The sequence below is a fragment of the Larus michahellis genome, chromosome 24, assembly GCF_964199755.1.
Source record: "Larus michahellis chromosome 24, bLarMic1.1, whole genome shotgun sequence".
In the NCBI taxonomy this organism is placed as follows: domain Eukaryota; kingdom Metazoa; phylum Chordata; class Aves; order Charadriiformes; family Laridae; genus Larus; species Larus michahellis.
Window position 1 is genome coordinate 2,859,776 of NC_133919.1, and position 26,162 is coordinate 2,885,937.

At 58.1% G+C, this 26,162-nt stretch overlaps 1 protein-coding gene across 3 annotated transcripts in view; it reads right to left on the bottom strand.

Moving 5' to 3' along the window:
* Positions 1 to 1,789: 1,789 nt before the first annotated feature.
* ZNF687 (zinc finger protein 687) overlaps positions 1,790 to 26,162 on the bottom strand; it is a 29,256-nt gene continuing 4,883 nt past the window's right edge. Inside the window, exons 1-9 of one of the 3 annotated variants that reach the window (XM_074566548.1) lie at positions 21,607 to 22,110; positions 9,539 to 11,805; positions 7,243 to 7,421; positions 6,526 to 6,702; positions 6,105 to 6,267; positions 5,540 to 5,836; positions 5,051 to 5,163; positions 4,573 to 4,714; positions 1,790 to 4,046 (exon numbers count right to left, since the gene is read on the bottom strand). In XM_074566548.1, coding sequence (XP_074422649.1) covers positions 3,573 to 4,046; positions 4,573 to 4,714; positions 5,051 to 5,163; positions 5,540 to 5,836; positions 6,105 to 6,267; positions 6,526 to 6,702; positions 7,243 to 7,421; positions 9,539 to 11,785 — 3,792 coding nt within the window. In that variant the 5' untranslated portion in view covers positions 11,786 to 11,805; positions 21,607 to 22,110 and the 3' untranslated portion in view covers positions 1,790 to 3,572. Of the gene's footprint in view, positions 4,047 to 4,572; positions 4,715 to 5,050; positions 5,164 to 5,539; positions 5,837 to 6,104; positions 6,268 to 6,525; positions 6,703 to 7,242; positions 7,422 to 9,538; positions 11,806 to 20,155; positions 20,279 to 21,606; positions 22,111 to 26,162 lie in introns of those variants that run through there. The other 2 variants (XM_074566546.1, XM_074566547.1) reach the window with 2 other exon arrangements.

Consider the following 26,162-nt stretch of genomic DNA (forward strand, 5'->3'; position numbering starts at 1 on the left):
GGGGGTGGCATCGGTGCTGCCTCGTGCCCGTTTCAAGCGTTTTTTTTTGGGGGGGGGGGGGGGTGTTGGGGTTTTTTTCTTTTTTTTTTTTTTTTTTTTTTCCTTTTGACTCTGTTCCAGGACTTTGGGACTGTGACTCCCCCCCCCCCCCCCCCCGCAATAATTCCTGGTTGCTTTTCCTGGCCTCGACCCTCGGCCTGGCAGCCCTTGGCGGGGGGGGTGTCCCCTCAGGTGGGTTTGACCGGGAGAAGCGCCGGGGCCAGAGCTGGGCAGGAGCCTGGTCCCATCCCGGGGGGAGGCCCAAGTCCAGGCCCATCCCCAGGCCCCCCCCCGGGGGCAGATGTGGGTGCAGTGGGCACACACACACACACACACACACACACACACACACACACACACACAGAGCCAGCCCATGGGAAGGCAAACATGGCAGCCCAAAAGTTTTACACCATTACACCACCCCCCCCCGCCCCAACCAGGCGTCTGGGCTCAGGAGACCCCCCCCCACGCACCCCCCAGTCCCTTTCTTTGCTCTAAGAGCAGTGACACCCCCCCACAATCCCCGTCCGCCCCCCCCCATTCTCATCCCTGCAGGTCAGACGGTGACAGCAGCATTGTCCCCTCCCTTGTCCCCTCCCTGGCTGTAGCTCCCCCCGCCCAGTGTGACACCACCCCCCCCCCCCCCCCCCCCCCCCCCCACTGTCCTCCGGCTCTTTGTTTAGCACTAATTATTTGTCATGTTGATTATTTAGCATTAAAAAACCCAAACATTCTATTTTAAACACACTGGCTGCCAGTGGCCAGGAACCACCGCGGGGGGGGGGGGGGGGGTCCATCAGGGGCTGGGGGGGGGGCCCCCCACGCCAAGGGAGCCCTAAAACCGTGGTCACGGGCAATCACCCACCGCCTTGGGGGAGGGGGGGGCGCCCCCTGAGCCTTGCGGGGGGGGGGCTCAGAGCAGCCCTAAGGGGATTTGGGGGGGGAGAGGGGGGTGCTCAGCCCCTTCCACCCCCATTTTGGGGCAGGACCAACCCCCCTTGGGACGGGGTCGGGGGACAGCTGCCCCCCCCCCCCCCCCCCCTCCCCCGGGGACCATGTAAGCAAGACAGGGCACAGCAGGGGTTAAACCACTAAAAGTTTAATTGCATTATTACTACAAGAATAAAGGATACCTGAGAGCCTCTCGCAGTGCCCGAAGTTTTAATGTAGCAGAATCACAACCCCTTAAAAACAAGAGTAGAAGCCGCCCCCACACACACAACCCGCCCCCCCCAACCCCCCCCCCCCCCGCGCCAACACAAGTCGCTCTAAAGGCACTGAAGTGCTTGAAACCCAAGAGATTACAAAGCAATTTTGTTTCGTTTCCTTCCTCTAAAACTCGTAGAAACTTTAGGTTCTTCTCTATTATTAAACATCATTTACACGTTCACAGCCCCACGCGATACAGCTGGGGGGGGGGGGGGGGGGGTTCGGGGAGGCGAAGGTTGGGGGCGGGGGGGGGGGAACCTGTCCCAGGGGCTGGGGGAAGCGCTGGTTGTTTTTATATTTTTTTCTCCTTTTCTTTTAAAAGCCTCCCCCCGCCCCGGCTCGGTGCCGTTCAGCTGAATCCACCTGCAGCGAGGGGGAGGACGGCCCCCCCCCCCCCCCCCCCCACCTCCGCGCCGCTTTAAAAAAAAAAAAAAGGAGAAAAAAAAAAAATAAAATAAAATAAAGGGAAATAAAAAAAGAACCAAACCCCCCCACCCCCGGCAAACCAGCCTTCCCCACCTCAGGAAATAAGAAGGGGAAAAAAAACAAAAGAACAAAAAACCAAAAACCAAACCAAAACAGAACCCAAAAATCACAACAGTAGCTTTTCTCTCTCTCTTTTTTTTTTTTCTTTTTTTTTTTTTTTGTGTCGCTTTTAGTGTATGATACAACTTTACACGGCGTGTTAGAGGTTATTCACAAGGAAAGAAGAAGGAGCCCCACGTTAAGTTACTGAAATAATGACTGGCACAAACACCCTACCCCAAGCACAGGCGCTAAACGAACAGAACAAGTAGAAAGTTCCTTTGCCGGATGGTTTTTTGTTTTTTTCCCTCCTTCCCCGCAGGCGATGGGGGGCCGCGGTGACAGCCCCGGCGCAGGCGGGACCCCCGGGTGCCGGGGCTGACTCCGGCACACATGGGGACGCGGTTCGCGGTGGCCGAGGGGGAGCCGCTCCGCGCCACGCCGAGGAAGAGGAGCAGCCGGTAAAGCCCGGCCCGAGCAGAGCCCTCGACACCCAGAGCCGGGTGGGAAGCGGGGGGCGGCGGCGGGTGACGCCGGCGCCCCTGGGAAAAGCCCCCCAAGACTCACCGTCAGCGTTTCAGTCTGTAACGGGATTCGGCGGCAGTTTTTCCCTCCTCACGGCTCCTTCGCCCGGAGAGCGGCCGGCCCCGATCCTGCTGGGGCACGGGGAGAACCCCCCCACACACACACCCCTCGCTGCAGCTTCGTGGTGCCGGGGGGGTGACGGTGCCACCAGGCTCCTGCTGATCTCACCCAGAGGCCTTTCCTTGGCTTCGGTTTTTCCGCTGACAAACGAAACTTCTCCTCCTCTTCCTCCTCCTCCCTGAGGAAGGCTGCCAGCCCGGGGCCCCGCGCGGCGTCCTGGGCACGAGGCGAGGAGCAGCCGAAGCCCTGGCGCCGCCTCGGGTTAGTGCAAGCGGTGGCGAAGGGGGAGCGGGGGCACCGGGCCGGCGAGCGGAGCCCCACGGACGGGAGGGGGTGTCTCTGCGACGACAGCGACCGGCCACGAGTCGAATCGGCTTCTCCCCACGGCCCCCGGCAAAATACAAAATAAGCGACATTCAAAAGGGAAAGAAAAGAAAACAAGAAAAAAAAAAAAAACAACCAAAAAAAAAAAAAAGGTGGATTTTGCTGTGACATTGTTGTCAGCACAGACGGCTCTGTCCTGCCATGGCCAAGTCCCCCCGGGTCCCCAAGGGGCTGCCGCAGCCTCGGCCGGGCTTCCCACACGGCACAGCGCGGCCGGGCAGAGCCCGCGGTCTAAGAGAGGAGCTGGCGACTCGGGATGGCCAACACTGGCCGCGGGGTGGGAGGCGTCACTCTCCCCTCCTCATCCCCGCGGGGGAGGAAGGCCACCGTCCCTCCCCGCGGAGCGGCTGTCGGGGGGGCGACGTCCCCGCCTGAGGACAGAGCAGCGAACAGTGAACAAACCGTTTGGTCTCCCCGAGAGCGGGGCAGCGAGTCCGGACTCTGCCCTTCAGCTCCGGGACAATAAGGCAGCCGAAATCCTGCCTTCCCCCGGCTCCCGGCCACCAACGAGGTGGGACAAACCCCCGGCCCTGGGGGGCGCCGGCCGAGCCCATTCAGCCAGCCGGGCACACGGAGTCAGGTCGGATCGTGCCGGCCGGGCTCTTCTCTCTCTTCATGGCTCCTTTATCCAAAACGCTGCCCAGGAGGAGGAGGTGGAGGAGGAGGAGGGAGGGAGGAAGGGGGAGCCCAGGCGGGCACGGGCAGCCTCCGTCGCGAAGAGCTCTGTGCTGATTATATACACGTATCTCGTTCCCCCTCTGCCCAGGGCCCTAGTTTTCGGGGCTGGCGTTCTGCCTGGCACGGATGAAGGCCATGCCGTGAGTGCGGAAGTGCGTCTTGAGGTTGAGCTGGCTGTCGAAGCAGCGGCCGCACACCTTGCAGGAGAGTTTCCCGTCGGCCGCGTGCTGGGCGCCTCCTTCCAGGGGGCTGCGGGGCCCCGGCTCCTCCATCTCGCCCGCTCCCTTCTTCTTCTTGTGGGTGATGAAACGGTGGCGGTTGAGGGAGACCTGGGAGGTGAAGCAGAGCCCACACTCCCGGCACTGGTGGGAGCTCTCGTCAGTCCGGTGCTGGGGGATGTGTTCCTGGAAGTCGGCTGAGCTGCTGGCGAGGTAACCGCATTTTCGGCAGCGGAAGGGAGCCTTGCGGTCGCCCTTGGGGTTTTTGGAGGGAGGGGTGGTGCTGTCGGGCTCCTCACTGCACGAGTCGCCCTCGTCCGAGGACAGCTTCCGCTTCCGACTGGACACCTACGGGAACGGTTTGGATAAGCTTTAATGGATGCCCGATTTGAGCAGCTCCTGGCAGAACCCAGCCTCCTCGGGGGTTTCCCAACGGGATCCTGCAGAGGTTTGCTCGGATAAAGGCCCCAAGAGCTGCGTCCCTGCCAGTAACCCCAGCCGAGGGGGTCTCACAACAGCCTTTGACTCGCCTGTGCCCCTCGTGCCAGGCGCCTTCGCCCCTCGCACCCTGGGGCAGCTCTAAGCCAGAGAGGACACTTTGCCTTCTCCCCGCACGCAGCGAGAGGCTGAGCCAAGTTCCGTCCCTGCCGTGCTGGCAGGGAGAGGCGGGAGCCAAGCAAGCTGCGCCCAGACGGGGCCCGCACCCACCCAGCAGGCGCTGGGCCTCCCAGAGGGAGGGAGCTGCCGGTCCCGGGCACTGCAGGACGTGTGGAGGCAGGGCCAGGGCTCAGGGCGATGCCTTCAACCCTGCCCAAAACCTCCGCAAGGCCCCAGCCCTTTGCGAGCCCCCCGAGAGACCAGAGACACCCCGTACCTGCGCGGTGCCGGTCCCTATCCGGGCGATAACGACCTCCTGGCTCTTGGTCTGGTCGGTCACCTTGATCCCGTGTCGCACCTGGATGTGTTTCTCCAGGATGAGCCGGCTGCTGAAGGTCCGTTTGCCCTCCGTGCAGTACCTGCAGGGCCGGGGCGGGGAGGCAGTGAAGGGATGCTCCGCAGCGAGGAGCCCAGCCCCAGGCCTGGCTCCCCCGGGAAAGCTTGGCTCTGGCATCCTGACCCCCAATTCTACCCACAAACGTGCTCACCCACATCCCTCTAGAGGGTATAAAACCCCAGGCTCCTTCCCGGTACCTCCTTCCCCTCCTATTTCCAGGCCACTTGTTCAATCTCCATCACACTCGAACCACCTGTAGCTTTATCCTCCCCGCAACAGCTTGACTGAGGAAAACCAAAGTCGCCCCTCTCAAACCAGACCCCTTTTCTCAGCCAAACGCGGAAGGTGCTGTGGGTACCGGCAGGGATAGACGCGCTTGATCCCTTCGTGATTCACTCGCACGTGTCTCCGGAGGCTGGGAGCGGAGCAGAAGGAGCGCTCGCACAGGTGGCATGGGAACTTCTTCACCGACTGCAAGAAACAAAGAGGCGGGTGGGTACGGCACGGGGAGCCTCCGAGAGGCCGGAGAACGGGACTCCCCGCTTGCCTGGGGAAGCCAGAGGTGGGAACTCGGCGCTGCCTCAGATTTCCTCTCCTTACCCATCCCACATTTGGATAACGAGTATCTGGTCTTTGCTGTTCACCAGAACAGGTAACGTCCCTGCTCCCCAAAACCTCAACCCCGACCGAGTTTGTGCTGGGGGAGAAGGAATGCCCAAACCACGGCAGAACACGCTCCCGGCCCAGCAAGAGCCCGGGTGTCCTGCTCTGCTGCTCTGTGCCACAAACATCCCCCCTCAACATTCCCAAGGGCTTGGCAGAGCCGGAGCTGGAGCCTTCTCCTCACCTTGCCGTGGTCCTTCTTCATGTGGGAGACGTATTCGTCGCGCTCCGGGAACCAGGAGTGGCAAACGCCGCACGTCCACCCGCTGCCCTTCGACTTGTTGACCGTCTTGCGCTGGAAGCGGCTTCGCTTGGTCTTGCGCAGCTCCGGGGAGCTGGGGGGCTCGTCCTCCTCTGTGGAGGACGACGAATCCTCTGAGATCTTGGACACGGGGGTTTCAACAGGCTCCTGCTTCGGCGTGAGCAGGACGGTCGCCTTCTTTGCCAGGTCTTCCTTGGGCTTCTGGGGCTGATGAGTGTTCTGGAAAGCAAAGACAAGGTGTTGGCAGCTGTTTGGGGCCGGGATTTTCCGCCAGCACTGCGGCAGGCTGGAAGGAACGCCTGCCCACCCCCACGCTCGTGTCCGCAGGCTTTGGGACAGGCAGTGCGGGGACAAGGGAACCAGATCTCAGGGCCTTGCTGCGTCAGTGAAGAACTGTCGGCCCTAATCCGGCCTCCTGTGCCCCCGGTGAAGGATAATTAGCAAATATCGATATCAACAGGTTGTGCACGGAGCGCCGCAGCAGTACCTTGAGGTGCTCCAGCATGGTGCGCTTCTGGGCGAAGAGCAGTGGGCAGTCCGGACACTTGAAGACACTGACCCGCTGGTTGAGCAGATGCTGGTCGAAGTGGGAGGAGAGCAGAGGCTTGTGCGTGAAGACCGTGTCGCACATCGCACACTTGTAAATCATTCTGTCGGAGGAAAAAACACCACCGTCGGCACAGCCCAGGTTGGGATCAAGAGGAACTTGGAAGAACCCCTTTGGCGAGAGGGAGGAGAGCAGCCCCGGGTGCAGTCTGACCCACGCCAAGGGACGGGGAAGCGAAAAGGAGACGGATGCAGCTGCCCACGCTGGTGCTGAGCTCTTCCCCCACCGTCCCGCCCGCTGAGGATGCTCCCAGTTCTCCCGGAGAGATCTGCTGGGACGCCAGCTCACGGGGAACACTTACTTGGACTGCTGGTTGCTGAAGCCGGGGTGCTGCGTGTAGACGTGCGCGTGGGCGCTGGGGGCCGATTTGAACGCCATGGGGCAGATGGGGCACTTGTGGAACACCTCGCAGTGGGAGGTCTGGATGTGGGACTTGATGGAGTTGACCCCTCCGAAGACCACAGCGCAGCTGGGACACCTGGAGAGCGGGAGGAAGGGGCAGGGGACAAACAGCACGGGGAGCTCAGCCGTGCCACAGAGACTGGGGCACACCGAGGGCTAACAGCAAAGAGAAACCGGGGCATGAGGGCCCGCGCCTGCTTCCCGCGACTTGGGAAGAGCCCCTGACCCAACCGACACCAGGATCCAAAGCTGGGCTCTGGGAGGATCCCAGTTTGGAGTAACCCGTCCTGCCCATCGCTGGTGGATCCAGGGCCCAGGCAGCTCATCAGAAGGAGCAGAGCAAGGAGAGATTGCTGCCAGCCATGACTGAGGTGAAACAGTGGCCAGGAGGTCCCAGGAGGAGGAAAATTCCCCCAGGATCAAGGGGTGAGAACCAGAGAAGGGGTAAAGTGAGATGTTCACCCTCAGCCCTGCACCCAGCACCGGTGGGGAGAAGGAATGGGGATTCCTGCCCCACCTGCAAAATGGAAACCCGCCGCGGACTCGGGACTCTCCCCTTCAGTCCCGGTGTCCCCCTCAGGTCCCTCTGCCCCGAGCGCAGGCTGCGGAGCCTTACCTGTACCCGACTCTGCGGGAGAAGTGCAGACAGGCCTCCTTCAGGTGGCTCTCGAAGTTCGCCAGGAGGAAATTCCCTCCGCACTCGGGGCAGACGTGGGGAGGCCGGTTTTTGTGCATCCGCTGATGGGCGTTAAAGCTGCAGCGATTGGACATGATCATGGGACACGTTGTACAAACCTGAGGGGGGGTGGGGGGGGAGAAGAGCATCGAGAGGTTCAGCCTGGCAGGTACCACGTGTACAAAAGGGCTTTTAAGCCTCTTGCACAGACGGACTGGCAAACAACCTGCAACAGCCAAAGCAGCCCCAATCCACGTGCCGCCGGGGAAAGAGAAGTGCCGGGACTCTGCAGGGCATGTTTTAGGAGATAATCTGCTTGCACCAGCTTGCTGGGTAATTGTTGAGGGCGTTTCACACGCAGACAAGATGCCTTTTCCAGGCTTTTCATCACAGATGGGTCCCAGATGCAGCGCGTGCCAAGGGTTAGCCAGGGACCAGCCGCTCGGCGAGGGAGTTTTACCGGAGGGAGCGGGGGCGTAGTCAAACCAGCTGCCAAAACCGTTTCGAAACTATTTCTAACTCCACACCAGCGTATGGACACGGGGATGTCGAGGGGAGAAGCTGACAAGGACTTGGAAGAAATGGGCCGGAGCTTCCGACAGGAGCTGCTCCGAAAGATCCGATTACCGGAGCAAAGGTGGGGCAAGGAAGGCAAGGGGCAGCCCCCGGCCAGGTGCCAGGCACAGCAAGCTGTCCTCAGAGGGGCCGGTACCCAGACTGGGCTCCAAAGAGACACCCAAGGGCCATTTTGGCAGCAGGGCAACAGGAGGGAGCGAGGTATCGGAGAGGGAAGAGCAGCTAAAGACAGCCCGGGAGACGGAGCAGGGACAAGGGGCACGTCGGGAAGGGTGAGGGGATGAAAGGCGGCAGGTGAGGAGGAGGATTACGGAGGCTTATGGCTTCAGCCATCCCCATCCCTCGCTGTGCTGAGGAAAGCCTCTGGGTCTCTTTATTTTAAAGGAAAAAAACTTGTCCGTAGGCAGTGCTGGTTTAGGGAGGAGTCCGTCCGTCTGCCGGGTACGGGGACAAAGCCACTCTGGTTCGGGGAAGGCTGGTAACAGGTTTTGCCCTGCCAGCAACTGCTGGTTGAATTCCCAAGCTCAAGCACTCCTGGCAGATGGGCTCCCTCGGAGCTAGAAACACTACGTTGCCGCATTCGCAGGCAGCAGGTGCCTATGAGGAGATAAAGACCATTTCCCCAGGTTCTCCTGTCCCTGATCTCCTCCCCTTTGTGCCCTCCTGATGCTCCTGCTGCAGCCCCGCTGTGGACACCCCATCTTCGGCGTGTCCCAAGCCCTCCATTGACACCAAGGCAATGAGAGGGGATGGGAGTAAGAAATCCTCCCGTTAAAGGAAAGCTCCTTGGGACAAACCATACATGCATGTGAATCTTGGCGCTCCTGGTGACCTTCAAACAGAAAGCAGCCCTGCTCCGTAGCAGCAGGGCCGTAACATCTGCATCTGAACAGCATCCTGGCTACGGCAGCAGCTTCAAAGTAAACAGAGTTACCAGGAAACAGCAAATTCCTTCTATGCAAAGGAAGCCGAGGGGGTCGAACAAGGGGGCTGGATGTCTCAGGACAAAGGGAAAGGTGAAGACATGCCACAGGGAGGACAGGACTCCTCCGTGGACCCGTTTTCCCTCCTTGCCTTTTAAAGGTCATCCCTCGGCAGCGTTAATCCCGTGTGTTTGCTGGACGCTGCCTGCCCTAACAAACCAGGATGTGCCGGCAGCAGCAGGAAGCGCACGGGATCTCAAGGTTGGCTCTCAGAGAGGAGGGGGAAAAAACAAACAAAAAACCAAACAAACAACCAACCCCACGCACCCTGGTTTCTCCAGACTCCATTTGTGCTTCAAGCTGGCGAAAGAGGAAGCAGCGCCCAGGGCTCTAACATGGCTCCGTGGGGACGGCTACATCCCACAGCGGGTGCCGGCAGGCAGGGCACCGACGCTCGGGGACCCCCTCTTCCCTCCTGGCCGCACCCCGGCTCCCGCACCCACGGGGCAGCTTTACCACCAGCCGACATCAGCCTCCCTCCCCTCCACCCAGTGCCTCGTGGGCACGAGCCAAACTCTGGCTCAGGCGTTTTCCTTCCTGCAGGAGTTTTACATCGGGAGGAATCGGGCGTGCACAGGCAGGCGCTGCCTGGCTCACGTTTGGGGAGTCCTTCACTGCTGTCCCGCAGCCCCAGGGACACTCACGTCCAACTCCCACTGTCCCTCCCACCTACATACCGTGCTGCTGGTGGTCCCCGTGGTCACTGCCTGCTGGAAATGCGCGGCCAGCCCGGCTTTATCTTTGCATTGCTCTTTGCACTCCAGGCACCTGAAGCAGCTGTAGTTGGTCTGCTCCGAGCTGTTGCTCAGAGGCAGGATGGGGAGGTCCTGAGCCCCGTTGGCTGCGGCCAAGGTGTCCTGAGCCACACCAGTCACTTTGCTAGCGGGGAAGGAAGTCACCGAGACCAGGGGAGTGATGTCCGGCTGCCCGATCATTTGATCCAAAGCGATCGGCCTCATGACCAAATGGGAGCACTGCATCACCAGGCCTTTGTCCTTGTGCTCCCGGGCGTGCAGGAGCAAACTGCACTTGTTGAAGAAGACGAGGCGTTTGGTGCAGTGGTTGCAGGTCACCTCGATGCGCATGCTGCGCCGGTCGTAGTGGCGAGCCAAGCTCTTCTCCAGGGCGAAGGAGTCCCCGCACTCCAGGCAGCGGTAACCGAAGGGAGGCAGGGCGAGGCTCGCGTCGGCCGGAGGATTCAGGTTGGGTTTGTACGTTGGCAAAAGGTTTTTACTGTTGAGGATCTTGTTAAAGGCTTCCACGAGGCTGGACTGGCTCCTGGAAATGACCGTGCCCGCGATGGTGGGGGACGGCTTCTGCGGCTGCACCATCACAACTGTGGTGCCGTTGACTTTCTGGTTGGCCGTGGTGGTGATGGTGGTGGTCTGCGTCACGGTGCTGATGTTGGTCCTGGTGTCGGCTTTGGGCAGGGTCTGTGGCACCAGGTTGATGATGTTCTTGGCCACGGCTTTACCCGTCTTTGCCGGCAGCACCACAGATTTTTGCTGAGCCACGCTGGCAGCGATCAGCATGGCGCTGCTGGCATTCTGGATGGTGGAGACGGGCAGGACCGTCCCTTTGAGCTTGGTGCCGTTGCCAAGCTGCACACTGACGATTTTGGGGCCCTCAATGGTTTTCAAGGGACTGGAGAGCTCCATTTTCTCCTTGGCCACCTCCAGCGCGATCCCTTCCTCTTTCTCTGCCGATGCCGAGAAGCCGGCACCCTCAAGAGAGGTCTCCTGGGAGCTCTGCTCGGCTGGCCCCTTGGTGGAGCCCGGCTCCGAGTCTGATGAGACTCTGGTCACTGTCCGGGTGATGCTGCCACAAGAGGTTTTGATGGTTTTAATCCGCACCTTCAGGGGCCGCGAGGAATTGGAAGAAGGGGAATCATTGTTGTTGTCTTCTTCCTCCTCCTCTTCCTCAGCGCTGGACATACTCTGCGGACTTCCCATTGACTTCTCCAGAATTTCTTGCTCTTCCTTGAGGGTGATGTTATCCAGCTGTTTTGGAGAACTGGGGAGTCTGGGGCTTTGTACCACCGGGGAGGAAGGCTTGAAGAACGGCTCCCGGGGGCTGGCGGGCGAGCGTTTCACTTCAGGAAGGTTGCTGGTGCTGCTGTCCAGGTTTGGATCAGAACCGGGCCAGGACGTGATGGGAGAATCATCCGTGGAGTAGCGAACGGTGACTGATTTCAGGTGATCCAAGGGACTGTCACCCAAGGCTACAGCCAAACCCTTCGGGCTGGCTTCGCGGCCCACCTCCTCCGAGTCAGACTCCTCTTTTTTGATGCAGGGGATGGTCGGAGGGGACCCATTTGCACCCCCTGCCTGGCTTGTTTCGAAGGACTGCGGGAAAGTCGGGGGCAGGTTCTCCGTGCTCTCTCCCATGGGCTCCTTGCAGTCCAGCGACGGGGTGGGAGATGGGGAAAGGGAGGGCACGGCCAGGGATTTCTCTTTCGGCTTACACTCCCGGGGTCTGTCAATCAGGTTGGGAGCGTTGTCTTCATTGGGATCGGGGCTAAAATGGGAGAAGATATCCAGGGGTTTGGGGCCTTTTTCCTTCACCCAGCACTCCCCGTTGGAGGATGCCACAGCTTCCACAGACCTGGAGGTGGGCGACCTGGGCATCTCGGTGGCCCCAAAGCCATTCTGCAGCAAGCGAGGCCCAATGACGTGTCCATCTTTGCTGCGCCCATCCAGGGCATCGAGCTGCTCGGGGCAGACGGTGTTCTTCACGATCACGCTGACAGCAGTGATGTCCGTGTGGGGGAGGACATGGTCAGGGGGTCCCGGCTCCCCGGGGACTTGCTTGATGTGAGCGTCAGCTTCCTCATGGCCAGAATGGATGGCCTCGTTGGTGTCGATGTCAGGAATATCGAAAGCTGCCAGAAGGTCATCAAAATCCGGAGTTTTCATGTCACCCATGGCGGGGAATATGGCAGAGTCTGCAACAGAGCAAGGAGAGAAGCATTAGCACCGTGACCCAGGCAGGCGGATGAAGCCGTCAGAGCCACGTAGCAGAGACTCGGATGGGAACTTGCTTCTCCCGAGCCCCACACTAAGCACGAAATCCCCGTGCCGCATTCCCTTTGAACCCCAGCCTCGCACCCCTCGGGCAAACCATAACGCTTCTCGGCCTTTTTCACTTCGTTTGTTTGCTTATCATTTTTTGATCTCCGGCCAGGGCAGAAGAAGGTTCAGAAGAATCCCAGGGCCTTGGGAGAGATACTCGAGACCACGGGATGCAGCCTGGCCAAGGACAGCACTGCCCCAAGGCCGGAGCAATTCCCCACGTATGCACAAGCTGAGGGCAACAGCTCCGCGGCAGAGGATCGGCGGGTTGCAATGAATCACCAGCCAGACACGAATCAGGACGAGAGCTGCAGAAAGAACGAAGGCCTCGCAAGGGGAACACCCCGTCGGGGGCACCCGATATGACGCGGGAACCGTCCTTCCCCCCCCGGCAGCAGCAAGGCCAGGCCCAAGGCCAGGCCCACGAGGACACGGCTCACAAGGAAGGCATCCAGACGGTAACAAGAAGACTCAGGTGAGAGACCTCGAACACGTGGGCTGTGGAACAACGGATGAAGAAACGTGGGAGGCTGAGGGGAGACATGGCAACAGGTTTCAAAACATGGCTGCGGCGGAGACAAAGGGAATAATGTTCCTCCTGTCGCTGCCGGCTGGGTAAGAAATCCCAGGATTAAGCTGCAGCCAGGGGATGTGGCTTAGGCAGGAGGAAAGACTCTGATTTATAAGGATAACCAAGCAAAAGATCCCACTAGGCAGGAGGACGGGGGACACCCCACGTGTTGGAGAGCAGCTGGACGTGTGTCTGCCCAGGGGAAGTGGATCCGCCGGGAGGGGATGGGGGGGGTCTCAGGGACAGTATCGGGGTGCGCTGCCCTTGGGTTTTCTGCTCTGTGAAGGGTGGACGGCTACTCCTAACATCAGTCAGCAAAAGTGAAAGAAGAAAGAAGAGAAACCTTTATCTCGGAGGCTGTGAGGGGTCAATGCAAACACCCTGCCGCGCCGCAGAGAGCCAGCCCTGGCAGTCACCTCTTCCCCCAGCTGCCGCAGATCAAGCCAAGGCCACTGGAGCCCTCGCTGCCCGCCTGCCTTCGCCCTGCCCTGGCCCTGCCTCCCGCTGCAGCAATCTGCTCCTCCGCCAGCACAGCTTACGCGCCAGGGACATGGCTGCAGCTGACGGCCCGGCCCAGCCGCTCCAAGGAGACTCACAGCCTGTCCGGCTGTCCCTGCTGGGGGGTGGCAATGGCAGCGGGAAGGACAGGCAGCAAAGCTGCTCCAACGGCCACGGCAAAATCCACCGGCAGCAGACCAGACCCTGCGGGATGGGAAAGGACAACGTACATGGTGGGTAAATCTGCTTTTTGCAAAAGGGAGGGATTCCCTGACAGGAAGCTCAGTTTAAAACCCACCAACGCTGATGGAGAAGTTTAGCCTGCGTGGCCGGCAGCTGGGGGACCAAAAGCCTCCACAACCCAGTGCTGGAAGCCCTCGGCCTTGCCACGATTTATGCCAGAAACAAGTCACGGCTCTGAAACCTGCCAAACCACCAGCAGGAAGAAAACCTGCAGCATTTGTCTCCACAGATTAATCCGAGCATCCTCCCGGTGGTGGCACATCGCAGGCACCTTCATCTGTCTCATCTTCGGGACGCAGCATCCATCCCTTTGTCCTACCGGCTGCTGCGGTGGGGAGTGGTTCAGAGTCCCCGCAAACAGGCTGCTGCGACGTGAATTATTTTAATAATCTCCTCAAGTCCTGTCCGCCTATTTGTGAGGAGTGGGATGGATGGATGGACGGATTCTTAGCACTGGTCAAACTGGCAGCAGAGCTAATGAAGCTGGTTTCCATCTCTCCTATCAGATCAGGGATGAACACAGACTAGTTTTCTCCTTGTGCAGGAGCAGCGTCTCTTCTCAGACACGTCCCTGTATGACCCTCGGGCTTTGGAGACCACAACAACCCTCGCCCCTGTGCAACCCGGAGCAGCCGGTTCAGAGTTTCGGCACTTCATCTCGCCTCGACGCGATGCTCCAGCTTCCCGCTGGTCACAGAAAGGCTTTTGCTGACGGCTGCAGCCTGGCAGCACACAGCATCCCGGGGAGAGGGCACCACATCACGGGCCAGGAATGCGTTCCTCGCACGCTGGTGCTGCTCAGGGGAAGGGTCGCGTCCTCAGAAGAGCTCCTCTGAGCCTCCATGGCGGTCCCCATTTTGGAGACCCCGCGGTGTGCACAGAGACCAGACAGACTCCCATGGCAAAGAGCTCCGTCCCGCAGCGTTCATCCTTTCCCAAACTGGAGGTGGATGGAGGAAACGAGCAGAGCTGGTGCCCATCCCCTCCATGGCAGCATCTGGGAAGGAGCAGCAGCTCCCACCCGAGCTGGGTTTCCTCAGAGGCGAGCGGCAGCGATCACAGCTCCACTCCGCTTGTGCCCAAAGCAAAAACTACCTACTACCTTGTGCAGCTGGAAGTCTCTCGACCAGTCTTCACCCTCTCCTACGCGAGTACCTGGTGACAGAACAGTGCTGGAGGCCAAACAGAGTACAGAAACAGCCTTGGCACTGCTCTCACACGTGGTTTGGTCTTTTTTTTGTACCTGGCAAACCCCCTTGTACGCCCAATTCAGCTATTCTCAGGCTTAGCCGGGCTGCAAAGACTCTGGTGGTTTTCCCGACAGACAGCTTAGTAAGGAGGCTTAGTCTAGCTTTATTTTTAACTCTCACCATAGGTCACCCCAAGGGGATCTCCGCCGGGTGCAGCACGGGGTCTGTGGGCCACCAATGAATCCACTGCTCCAGAACGACGCTGACATTTAAAATGCAAGTGGGTGCCTTTCTACCAGCATTGCTTCTGCCAACCCCCAGATCCCGTCGCAGCACTGCGGGGGAAGAAGTTAACACGGCAAGTGCTCGCTGGCTCTTAAATCTCCACTAAAGCCGAAGGGGAAGATGGGACAGAAAAGGCAGGTCTGTAGGGCAGGAGTAATACTTCTAGCCTGCAAAAGCACAAAGGATTCGACATCGGAAAAAGCCACTGGGAGGCAAGAAAAGGACGACCTCGGCGGAAGGCATCCATGCCACGAAATGGAAAACCACCGCGGTGAACGGCAGAGCCACCTTCTAGCCAGGGATGTTCCCGTGAGAGCAGAGCAGTCTCCCCCAGGGACGCCGAGGAAGCTACGGCACAGGCCTCACCAGCCAGGCGGCGGAGGGGATTCTGCTAGCAACAATTTTGTGTGTGAGGTTGAAATACACAGGAATGAGGTCTCAAAGAGCACAAGTCGGATTGTGCTTCTTTACCTCTCTATAAACGCATGAGGTTTTTAACCAAACGTCCTATTCCACTTTGGGATGAAGTCACAACGCGCCTGCGTTTCGGGGGACACAGACTGTCCTTACAGGAGGACTGATAATCTAGATCCCAAAAAAAGAAATTAGCCTTTGCTGCTGGTTACCGCGACTGCCTGCGTGTGCCTCCCAGACCCTGCTCTGCCCGGTCTGTGCCGCTAAACGTCTCCTTCCAGCACCGGCTTTGGGGAAGCAGACTCATTTCTGGGAGATTTCAACAAGTTCACCCCGCTTTCTAAAGCCAGTTTTCACCACGTGCTCCTCCAGGCAATGCAGAATTTCAGCCGCGACCTCAGTGGAGGGAAGGCATCGGTGAGAGGACCAGAAGGAAAAGCACCAGGCTTTAAAATACTGCGGCAGGGGGAGATACCGAACGCTACGCTCCTCTCCCAGCGCTGCCATCTGGTTCTTCAGCACAGGATCTCTGCGTGAGAACGGCATGACACAAGGACATTTGTTTTTCAAATGACTTTTCTAATCACCGTTTAGCAGGATACAAATATTTACAGTAAAGTGGAGAAAAACAGGTTGCTACGCTGGAAAAGATTCCCAAGAAGAAAAAAGGAGAAGCGAGGGAAATTCTCCTCCATCCTGCACGGAGGGAAATAGTGCCAGCTCTATCCCCAAAGTGGGTTCGGGTCGGCAGGCTGAGCGGAGCCTGAAGGGATGACAATGGATCCGTCTTCAGGCTCGACGCTGCTTTTCCCCATGACAGGGGATGGCTCACAAGCAACGCAGAGGAGCCAGCCTTGCTGCACCCCCAGCAAGGCATAAATCCCCCACCATACCTCCCCAAGCAAAACCAGACCAGGCTGAAAACACAAAGCTGCCGAGAAGAGCTTCTCTCCTGGACAGGACGCACGCCAGGAAGCTGGTGAACCTCCGTGGGGATGCTGGTGCGGAGCAGAGCCCGAAGCCGCTGGCAGAGGCAGGACTGTGCGCCGCAGCCAGCTCTGGCACAAAGAGGTCGCTCCCATCTCCGAAGCGCTGGTTTGCGTCACCACCGGCTCCTCTCGCCATTGATTAAGGGAAACGGAGCGCTCTCGTGTGCTAAGACCACAAAGGACCAGCCCAGAGCTCGGCCTGGCTTATTGCTTCTATTTGTGCTCAAGATCTGCTCTGCCGTAAACCCTTAATTCATTTTTATCAGGCTCTCCGACGGGGAGAGGAAAGAATGAACCCACAGGACCTGGTTTCTCTGGGCTCACAGATGGGTTTTAAATATACCCCACTCATCCTTAAGTGTTTCCTTCGATTTTTCCATCCCAGCCCCTCACTAAAAAGTTTCTGGCCTTTCTTGCCTTTAAACACCCTGGCTCTGTCTTGGCCAACCATGCCCTCCTTTTAGCATCCCTGCTTTTAAAAGCAAAACTGATTACGGATCCTCTGTCTCTTTTTTAAAAGCTCACAGCTTTAAGGCAGGAATGAAGTCATTTACGAACCGTTCATCGCTTCCGCGCTCTCAGAGATGCTCTTCAACTGCTGGCTTCCCACGAAAGGGAGGCTCCTCCTCGCAGGAGCCCCTGCGCAGGGCTGATTACACGAGGATTTCTCCTTGTTTGGTGTTAACAGGAAGGTCTCTGCCCCAGAAGGGTTTTTTTTTTTTGTTGTTCTTAGAAATCCTAAGATCCTAATCTTAGAAGCCCCGAGATCCCCCAATTAAGCCCCTTCTGTTAGAAGCGGGTCGTGGTCTTGAGTCAGTAACTCCTATCAAGAAGAGCCAGCAGAGACAGGCAGAGCCCAGCTCCGCCTCCAACTCTACCAGGCCGACATGGGGAGTTATTCTGGTAGCTCAAAACACAACTATTTTCTTAGGCAAAAGAATTATTTTTCTTAGGCAAAACAAAGCCAACGAGGGGGGAAGGGAAGGTATTTTTAACCTTACTGGCTAATCTTGCCGCACAGAAAAATAAAGAGTTTACAAACAAGCACCGGCTTCACGTGGGGAAACAGCTCTCTGATGGGGACAACGGTGTCCCAGCCTGCGCTAGCCCTCCGCACGCAGGCTGCCTTCAGAAGCACGGGCAGGACCCGTCCACGCTTGTGCGGCTCAGAGCCGGTCCGATCACCCATCAGCACGGTGGCCACCGGTCCCCTGGCTTCACGGCACGGGGGAGAGAAAAGAGTCAAATCTTTTCCATTTGTGGAAAAGATCCTCAAATCCTCTCTGGATTTGATGGGGAAGAGCTGCGGACAAGAAGGTTGCCAAACTTGTTTGCCAGCCTGCCCTGAACATCGCAGCCCCGGCTCTAAATTAAGAGGCCAGGAGCCTCCACATGTGAAAGTCCCCGCTCTGTGATCCTGCCTACTACCAAAAACACATCAAAGCACGCGGGGCACAGGATCACCCCGACAAACACCCCACGGAGATGGTTGCCCTGACGGAAAACACAAGGCCGTGCACCTCTGCGCAGCGGACAGAGCAGGGCTACACCTCGCAGCTGGCACTGCCGGCCACCCCACTGGGAGACGGCACACGGCGATCGAGACACGTGCCGCTCGGGAGCGGGATACATCCCGGGACCAGCAAGGAGGCCGAGCTGGGTAACCCAAAGCCCTGGTGTGAGAAGAAAGTTGGCAAAGGCTGCCAAGTCCGAAACCACAGAGTTACTAGTGTCCCCTTTCCACCCCAAAGATCCCCTTTCTAACCCAACCGTGCTGCCGACAAAACCGCCCCATGCCTGCAAGCCGTAGCCTTTCAGTAGGTGACTCCTAAGGTCAGGAATGCCAGACGTCACTTCTCTATAAGTGTCCCCAAGGTTACACGGGGTTTTGAACTGAAATCATCAACACTATGCTAAAACCAGCCCTTCCTCCAGCAAAGCACAAGGCTGGAGAGACAGGGCTAGAGCTGAAAAGCAGCCGCAGCCCGTTGTTTGCATAATGAATATACACACACGCAAACCCTAGCAAAAGCAAATGACACCAATAATCACCAGGCTTTCAGTTTCAAGCCGAAGGAGATAGTTTCGCGTTAGTTTGCTGTTCGTAAAACCATCCCCAGCATCCAGCACGGCCGCCCAGGCTCTGCCTGCATGGGGAGGATACGGCTCTCGCAGCTTTGCTCCGGGTCAGTTGTGTCACCGCTGGCCGGTCCTACATGGGACATAAACTGGGTGCAGGGACCACAACCAGCAGCCCAGCACGCTTATTAAACAAGCGCAGGTACCTGGGATGTAACGGTGTCTGGCTGAGACGCGGCGGGGACGCGTTTGAGCTGGTGCCTGGCAGGAAGAGGAAGCAGTTCTGATAACTGTCTGCTGCGAGGTTCAGGTTTCTGCCTGTCAGAAGCGCAGGAGGCCGGGCAAGAGGCAGGTCTTGGGTTGCTGCCCTCCACGGCACAGCAAAGACGATAAAAATCCACAAGGGTTGGAAGAACAGCCACGAGGATAAGATTCCACTTTCCAGGTTTGAGTCCACAGACCTGCAGCTCCAAGTCTGGAGCAACCCAAGCCCAGATGCAGCCACGCAGGAGCCCAGGTGTTTCCCACCACCAGACAATCCCCTGCCGGAGCGAGACTGTCACAGGCGAGGCCCAGACAAACCAAAGCCGAGCTCCTATTATCGAGGCAGAAAAGCTGGCCCAGGGCTTACACCGGCCCCAGCTCCATCGCAGCGCCACCGAGACGCAACCCTGAATCGGTCTGGTTGAGGGGAACCACTGCGAGCCCCCCAGAAGTTAATGAGGCTTACAGCTGAAATAACAAGACAGTGAGTAACTGCTGAAACACAACTGTCATTTTTATGGCTCGTTTGCTTATTTAGTCTACCACAAAAAGATAAAACGTCGTTAAAAACCTCCTCTCCAGCAGCCAAGCCTCCCTTGAAAGAAAACCTTACTCGTTCATTAGGAGGGGTTTGCCCAGCTCACTGTTTCAGGATGCTGACACCAAAGTTGGCCACAGCGCGTGTGGAGATGCCGCCGCTCTCCTTTCTCCAGACTCCCCCTGCTTAAATCTCCCCCCAAAACGTGCCAGCTCCGCTCGTGCCATCAGCTCAAATGGCTGCTCACCCATTGCCACCCCATGTCCTCCTCCGTACGCCAAACCAGAGGTAATTTTCCATCTCCACGCCACGTTCCTGTGCTGGTCCCGTACCAAGTCGGGCCAAAACATATTCAAAGGATCCCGCGCTTGCAAACCCTCCGGCTGTGCCCACCGCACAGCCCTTAAAATGCTCACACCGGTTTTGAGATCCGCTTTCCCACGGCAGCCGCAGCCAGGCCAGCACTCGCAGGCGAGGGGGTCCCAAACGCCGCTCAGCCCCGGGTTTGGTGGGGGCACGGGGGACCGCGCACTCACCCTCGACGCCAAGAGCACCCGAAGGGCTTCCCACCACACGTTTTTGGCACGAGACCGGCAGAAGCACCGAGCCCCCGGCTGCCTGCCACCGAGCCTGGCCCACCGGCCAGCAGGGCGAGCGGGAGCCGCTCCAGAGCAACCGTAGCAGTTCAGACAAAAGAGCCTGAACGCTGGGACTATTTCAAGGGCTTGCTATTTTTAAAAGCTGCTTTTCCTGTTTCTCTTCCTGACCCTCGCGGGGACTTGGTGCCCGCCAGCAAGTTTGCACCAAAACAACACGAAAAATTACCCTCCAAAAGCCAACTTTGGAACAAAGTTAAGCCGGGTTTAGCCCCCTGCCGCCCTCCCACATGGTGGGGGGCCTGTGGCCCTGCCTGCGGCCGCCGCGTCCAAGGCCAGTGGGAACGGGAACGGCTGCGCTCCCGGCACCACGTGACAGGCGGGATTAGCTTCCGAGGCACAGAGGAAACCTTTGACAAAGCCTGTCCCTGTGCCGCTGCTCCCAGGCCTCGAGCCCGTGGCCTCCCTCGGGCCGCTGGCGCCCAGGGAGCCCTGGAGAAAAACAAACCTCCACCATGGGCACCTGCAAAACACAAAATAATAAGGGCAGGTTCACCTGGCTGGCAGAGAGCCGAGCGGATCATTGCCTCCCTCATCCTCCCGGGGCTCTTGGAGCTATTTTAAAACTGATCCCCTGCTAAAAAGCCCCAGCCTTTGTGCAGAGGAGACGTCACCGGTGAGAACAACTGTTTTTAATGAGCCAAACGAGCGCTGGGTGTTATACAATCTCACTCCCCGGCGCAGACAATCTTTAGAGGGCCTTGCCGGGGCGGGGGAGTGGAGAATGGGGGGCGGAGAATGGGGGGCAAATTCCCCAAACAACAAATTTGTTGCACCTGGCACAGCTTTTCTCCATTTCAGTGCCTCCCTTCACTCTCCAAATCCTCCCCAGCCCCCGTTACTAGCAACTGGTGGAGAGGAGGAAAGAAAAGCCCCTGGTAGCCCCGCTCTCGGTTGCGTACGCAGCAGCCAGCACGCATCTGTTCCCCTTCCCTTCTCGCCAGCGCAGCTCCTCCTGCCGCCGCGTTCCCACGAAACAGCCGCATTAATGGTTGATGCAGCTGGTGCCGGGGATGGGATGGGATGGGATGGGATGGGATGGGATGGGATGGGATGGGATGGGCGGCATCTGCCCCAGCAGGGAGAAAGCAGTGGCCCAGCAGCTTTGCTTTGCCTTGCCCTGCCTTCCCCGCGGCCCTGCAACTTGTCAGAGAAAGCACGGCCGGGAGCAGAGCCCAGAGCGCGCTGCAGAGCCACTGCCCGGATTTCGTGGTCGAGAGATTGTGCGAGATAAACGCACGGCTTTCCTTTCTTTTGGGACTACAAGTGTAGCTTTGACAAGTTTTGCACAAGTTGGTAAGAGCAGCCGTGGCTTTGCAGCAGCAAGGCACTTTCAACTGAGTGGGTTTTGTTTAGATGGCTTAATTTAAGTTTCTCGCTGCAACACGCGCTGCTCCAAACAGGGTGTCTCCAAAAAGGAAAGTTTCCTGAGAGCAGCCAGACAGAGCCCTTCCCCCCCAACAAGAAGCTGAAAACAACTTGCAATTTTTCAAGTGACACAGAACAGTGTCATTCTACTGCCCAAACTGAGGCCAAAAAGTAAATAAGATTTCAGAGATGAAAGGATTTTAAGAGATATTATTAGTCTGATGGCAAGCTGCTAAGGAATCACCAGGAGGGATCGCTCGCTCAGAAAACACAGGCGGTGCTGCTCTCAACACAGCACAAAACAGGCACTGAACCTGCAAGAGGACTTTGTTTTTTATCTCCATCTCCAATCAGCATTTCCCTCTTAAGCGAGATCTGGCGTACAGGTAATGTCCTAACGAGCTCACACTCTTGACGAAGTTGGGTTTTAGTCCCTGCTCCCTGTTACACCTGAGGGAACTGAGGCACGGGGCGATGTGAACGCCACACCAATGGAGCCAGACCCGGCCCGGGACCATCTCCCACCACATCAGCACTCATTTTGCCACCGACGGAGCCCACCCCACCGAAACCCCGTACCTGTTGGGGCTACATCCTTCCCCTCTCCACTTTCTTCGCTTCTGCGTAGGCCCCTCCTGGGCCGGCTGCTCTGGGAAGCACCTCCTGGTATCTAGCACGGTGCCAGACGGATCCTCCAACTTCAACGTTCGTTAGCTGCCCCTCACTACCTTCCACAACTAAAATTAGTTTTGCTAATATAAAAGGCAGAAGGGATTCAGCCAAGCTTCGGAAGAGATAACACAGGTCAGAAGAGAAACAAAGGTTAACATTAAGAATGGCTCCTGCACGTTAAAAGTCTTTATTTAATTCCATGTCCGTGGATCCAAAATTAAAATCCGTGGACCCACAGACACGGAATTAAACCTCCCACAACCCCTTTTCTCCTCTTTATCACAGCGGAAATATTACCTTCCCCTTTTCGGGATGCAGAAAACAGGTAGAGGAGAAGCATCGCGGGCAGCAAAGCAATGTGGGGAACAGAACCAGCACCCCCATGTCCCCAGCCCTCACGGAGCCCTAATGGGGTTTCTGCGCCCGGCAGCCCCTGCTCATGCCTGTCCCACGCTCCTCCGCGCCCCCAAATGCTTTTCCGCCCCTTCCCCTGCAGCATCCACACCTCGAGCAACCCGCAAAGTCCCCCGGCCATCACCCCGGTGACACGCCTCTGCTCCCACTCGCATCCACTTGCTCCGTCATCGTAGTCCAAACCCACACAGCCTATTTCCAAATCACGGCACCCAGCCCCTCGCCAGCACACGAGATTTCTCTCTCTGCCTCCTGATCTCCTAAGAATTTGCTTATCTAGCAAGCCTTTAGCAGCACAGTTTGCAAACGCCGTCCCCGCTGCGTTTCTGGAGAGGCAGCCGCTGTGCCAGGGACCCGAGCCCGGTACTGACCTGATGGGAAGGAGCTTCTGGATGGAGCAGAGAGGGAGGAAAAAGAAAAAAAAAAAACGGGGGGGCGGGGGGGAAGGGACAGAGAGTGGTCTCAGGTTTCACGTGTAGGAGAGGGGGAAAATGATAGAAAGGCAGGCTGGTTAAACAAGAACCAGCAACACGTCCTACTCCCAGCATGACATCATGAGGTCAGGGCTCAGCGGGGACGGCTGCAGTGGGAGGGGAGGTTCAGAGGAGGAAAAAAAAAAGAGAAATAAATAAATAACCCAGCCCCGAACTCCTCTGCGCCCCTGGCACTTTGGGAGGGCAGCTCTGGGTACAGCGGTGGTCCAACGGCAACTGCTGGTGGTTCTGCAGGCAGTGGCGATGGGAGCCGGAGGGGTCCCTCCCTTGCCTTGCCCCCCAGCGCAGCGGCTGATGGCTGGCGCGGCCCCCCCTTCCCCTGCCATCTGCCAGCGCCGGGATGCAGAAACTCCACAGCTCAGCCTCCCCGCTGCTGCCATGCAGGACAGGGTGCGGGACAGACGGGGGACTGCAAGCAACAGCAGCGGCTACGGGATGCTCCGCTGCATCAAACCAGGTTTCTCTGCCTGCCCGGCAGCGTTTGCATCCTCCCTCCACCTGAAACCCAAAGCAAAATCCTCGAAATTCCTGGAGTGGCTCCTCCCTGTCTCCATGTGTGTCCTGGCCCTTTCCCGAGAGCTCTGGCACAGAGAGGGGTCTGCACTTGCTGAAGCAGCAGCCCCTGTGGTCCCCCGAGCTTGGTCAGACAGGGATCCACCACGCAGGGAAAAAGGGAGCGAGAATCCCCACGCTGCACCACGTGTAAGACGAGGACACCCTGAGCACGCTGCGGGGCTTTGAAACGCACCACGAACCACATGGGCAAGATGTTAGAGAGTGAAAATATCTGATGGGAGAGGACAGACCACCCCTCCAGCCCCTCTGAAGGATGGCGTAAGGCAAAAGGTGTGGGGTCTCCGGTTTTAGGATTCTTTAAGATCTCGCAAAGGCGGAAAGGCGCGAGTCAAACCCCAGGAACACCCAGAGGTCCCCCCCTTTCTTCACCTGAACGGGGCTGTTGAAGCTTCATCAGCTCAGTCAGAAGCAGGCATGGAGGAGGTAAGCTTATGACAAAGCAAGGCAGCATCTGGGGAGTTTCATAAGCCGTCATCTCCATGCCAAATCCCCCAAGCTCCTCCTGCTCAGAGGGAAACACACACAAGACCTGAGGCTCCCGGCTTTGGGAGTTCAATGTCCCTTTTTCCAACAGGGAAGCTGCTGTCTGCAGCCTGACGTCCACTCGGACCTAAGGAGAAACCCTCTGACAGGTGCCCGGCTCAAAACACGTGGGACAAGAGCACCTAAGGGAGGTCAAAAGACCAGTTGTCCCCAGTTTAGAAACTCAGCGCTACCCAAAGCCACCCAACAGTGCAAGCAGCAGAGCAGGAACGGACGCTCCAGGTCTATCCATGTCAGCTCTTCCCTTCACCCGGCCGGCGGCACAGAGGCATCAGCAGATCTTTGCAGAGAGGTGCGAGGCCCCTTCCTTGCTCGGGAGCAAACTTCAATCTCATTTCTCGCACAATCCGAGCAGCCCTCCTGCCCAGCGGGGCCTCCACCTGCCACGTCCAACTCTTTCTTCAGCTGTTTTCCAGGGTTATTGCTCACCAACAGGATCATTTTCTCCCAAATGCCCAGCTCCGCTTGATTTACCGAGAGTGCAGGGGAAGAGACGTTTGCTTCAGGCTTTCCAAAAAAGAGCTGGCACCTCCTGGTTCAGACCAAACAAGGAAAAGGATCACTCCCAAAAGACACATTTTTAGCACACGCACAGAAGGAGAAACGACGCTGGAGGAGCGGCTGGCGGGGGCCTGAGCAATTAAGGCCTCGGTGCAGCAAAGTACAAAACACTTCCAGTACAAAATCCAGGCGCTCGGCACCTCTGGGAACAAAGTCTGCACCGAGGAACACCCTCCTGCTTGGTGCGTGGCAGCTGCCCCCCTCCCTGCGGTTTTGTCGTCTGTTGTCCCCCCCCCCATTAAGCAGCAAATAACGCTTTGGCAGGGTTCACCTGCTCACAAGCCACAGGCACCTTGTGCTCCCACAATGGACATGCCCCGGGCAGACCTGGCCCCCGTGCAGGCTTTGGGGGTGTTTTGGGACACCCAGAGCAGCTCTCGCAGCACCCCTGTGTGTTTCCAGCCGCAACGGCTGGACCCAAAAGCAGCCGCGGCTGCGGGATTTAAGAGAAAGAAAAGGAAACAACATTGATGTGATCCAGAGTTTGCTCCAGCACTTCAGGCTTTTTTTTTGTTGTCATTTATTGAACGTGAATGTGTGTGGATTCCCACAATAACGTTGGTGCCGAAATGGCTCCTGTGGGCGCTGATCCGATAACCCATCCCACAAGGGCTGGTCTGCACGGAGCTTCCGTGGCCACGCTTCCTGGCATGTCCCATCTCAAGGCCAAGGGGACAAAAGGAGTGGTGCAATTCAATCTGAATTCAATCTCAATCGATCCCAGCACGCCTAGATATATATTCCCAGCAGCTGTTATCAAGGTAGGAAAGAACAGCCCAGCAGCGCTGGTTTTGAGGGAGGAAGCCAGGCAGGTATTGCGGCCTCCAAACACGAGCACGGGCTCTGCTTGGCCAGAGCCCCACTGGGTATTTGCTTGCCAATCCATTCTCTCCAACACCTCCGGCCACACAAACTCAGCTTCTGCTGGAATAAAACAGTCCCTTGGCGCTGGGGCTGCTCGAAGAGACTCGGTCAGAAACCCGAACAGACCTCGTTCATCCCGCATCCAGAGGCTTTTGCGGCACGGCCCGGATAATGCACAAGGAGAATGGGGCACGGTGGGATGCTCGGCAGCTCTCGCCAAACCTGGCTCTCTGCTCACTGACAGACAGACGGCGAGAGATCGGTCACTTTAAGGCACTCCAAAGGTTTAATTATTAATTTTTCCCAATGAAATGTACTGCCTCTCGGGGAGGCAACGCTGCCTTGCCCCAAGCAGAGCCTGTGCCCTGCTGCTGACATGCCTTGGAAAGGGCTCTGTCTGTCCTTCCTTCCTTCCCCCTTTCCTTTTATCTTCTCTTCTAGCACATGAAAAGGCTCTCTGGGGGTACCAGGTAGAAAATAATACTCTGCCAGGGTGCTCGATGGGCCATTTGAAACCCTCGGCATTGTTTTCCCTGCTCCAGGCGGCAGCAGGGGATTAAAACTTCAGCCATTATGCGCATGTTTTGTGCTCCATTGTGCTGGGCTCAGCCGTCCCTCAGCATTAACATCTAAACAGGTCCCACGGCCAGCCCAGAGCCGGGTCCGGGCCGCAGCAGCTTCGCCAGGGCCCCCCAACCACCGGACCTTGCACCGGAGCCCAGCGAGCCGGACATTTGGCGCAGGTCAAGCAGGAGCGGAGGAGAAACGCCAGGCGCTGGCAGTGGTTTTCTGAAGGGCCACGGTAATCCCATCGCCTGCCGTTCTCCCACATAGCGTGGCAAAGCCGTCTCTGCTGGCCAGGAGCACGGCAACAGCGGGATCCCTTCCCGAGGGGAGCAGACAGGCCCTTCTCACCCTTGTTCTGGAATAAGCACGTCCATGACGACTGCGGCTCACTGCAGCAGCCGTTCCCCTTTGCAGAAAAACCCCAAACCCAAGGGCTGAAGCGGC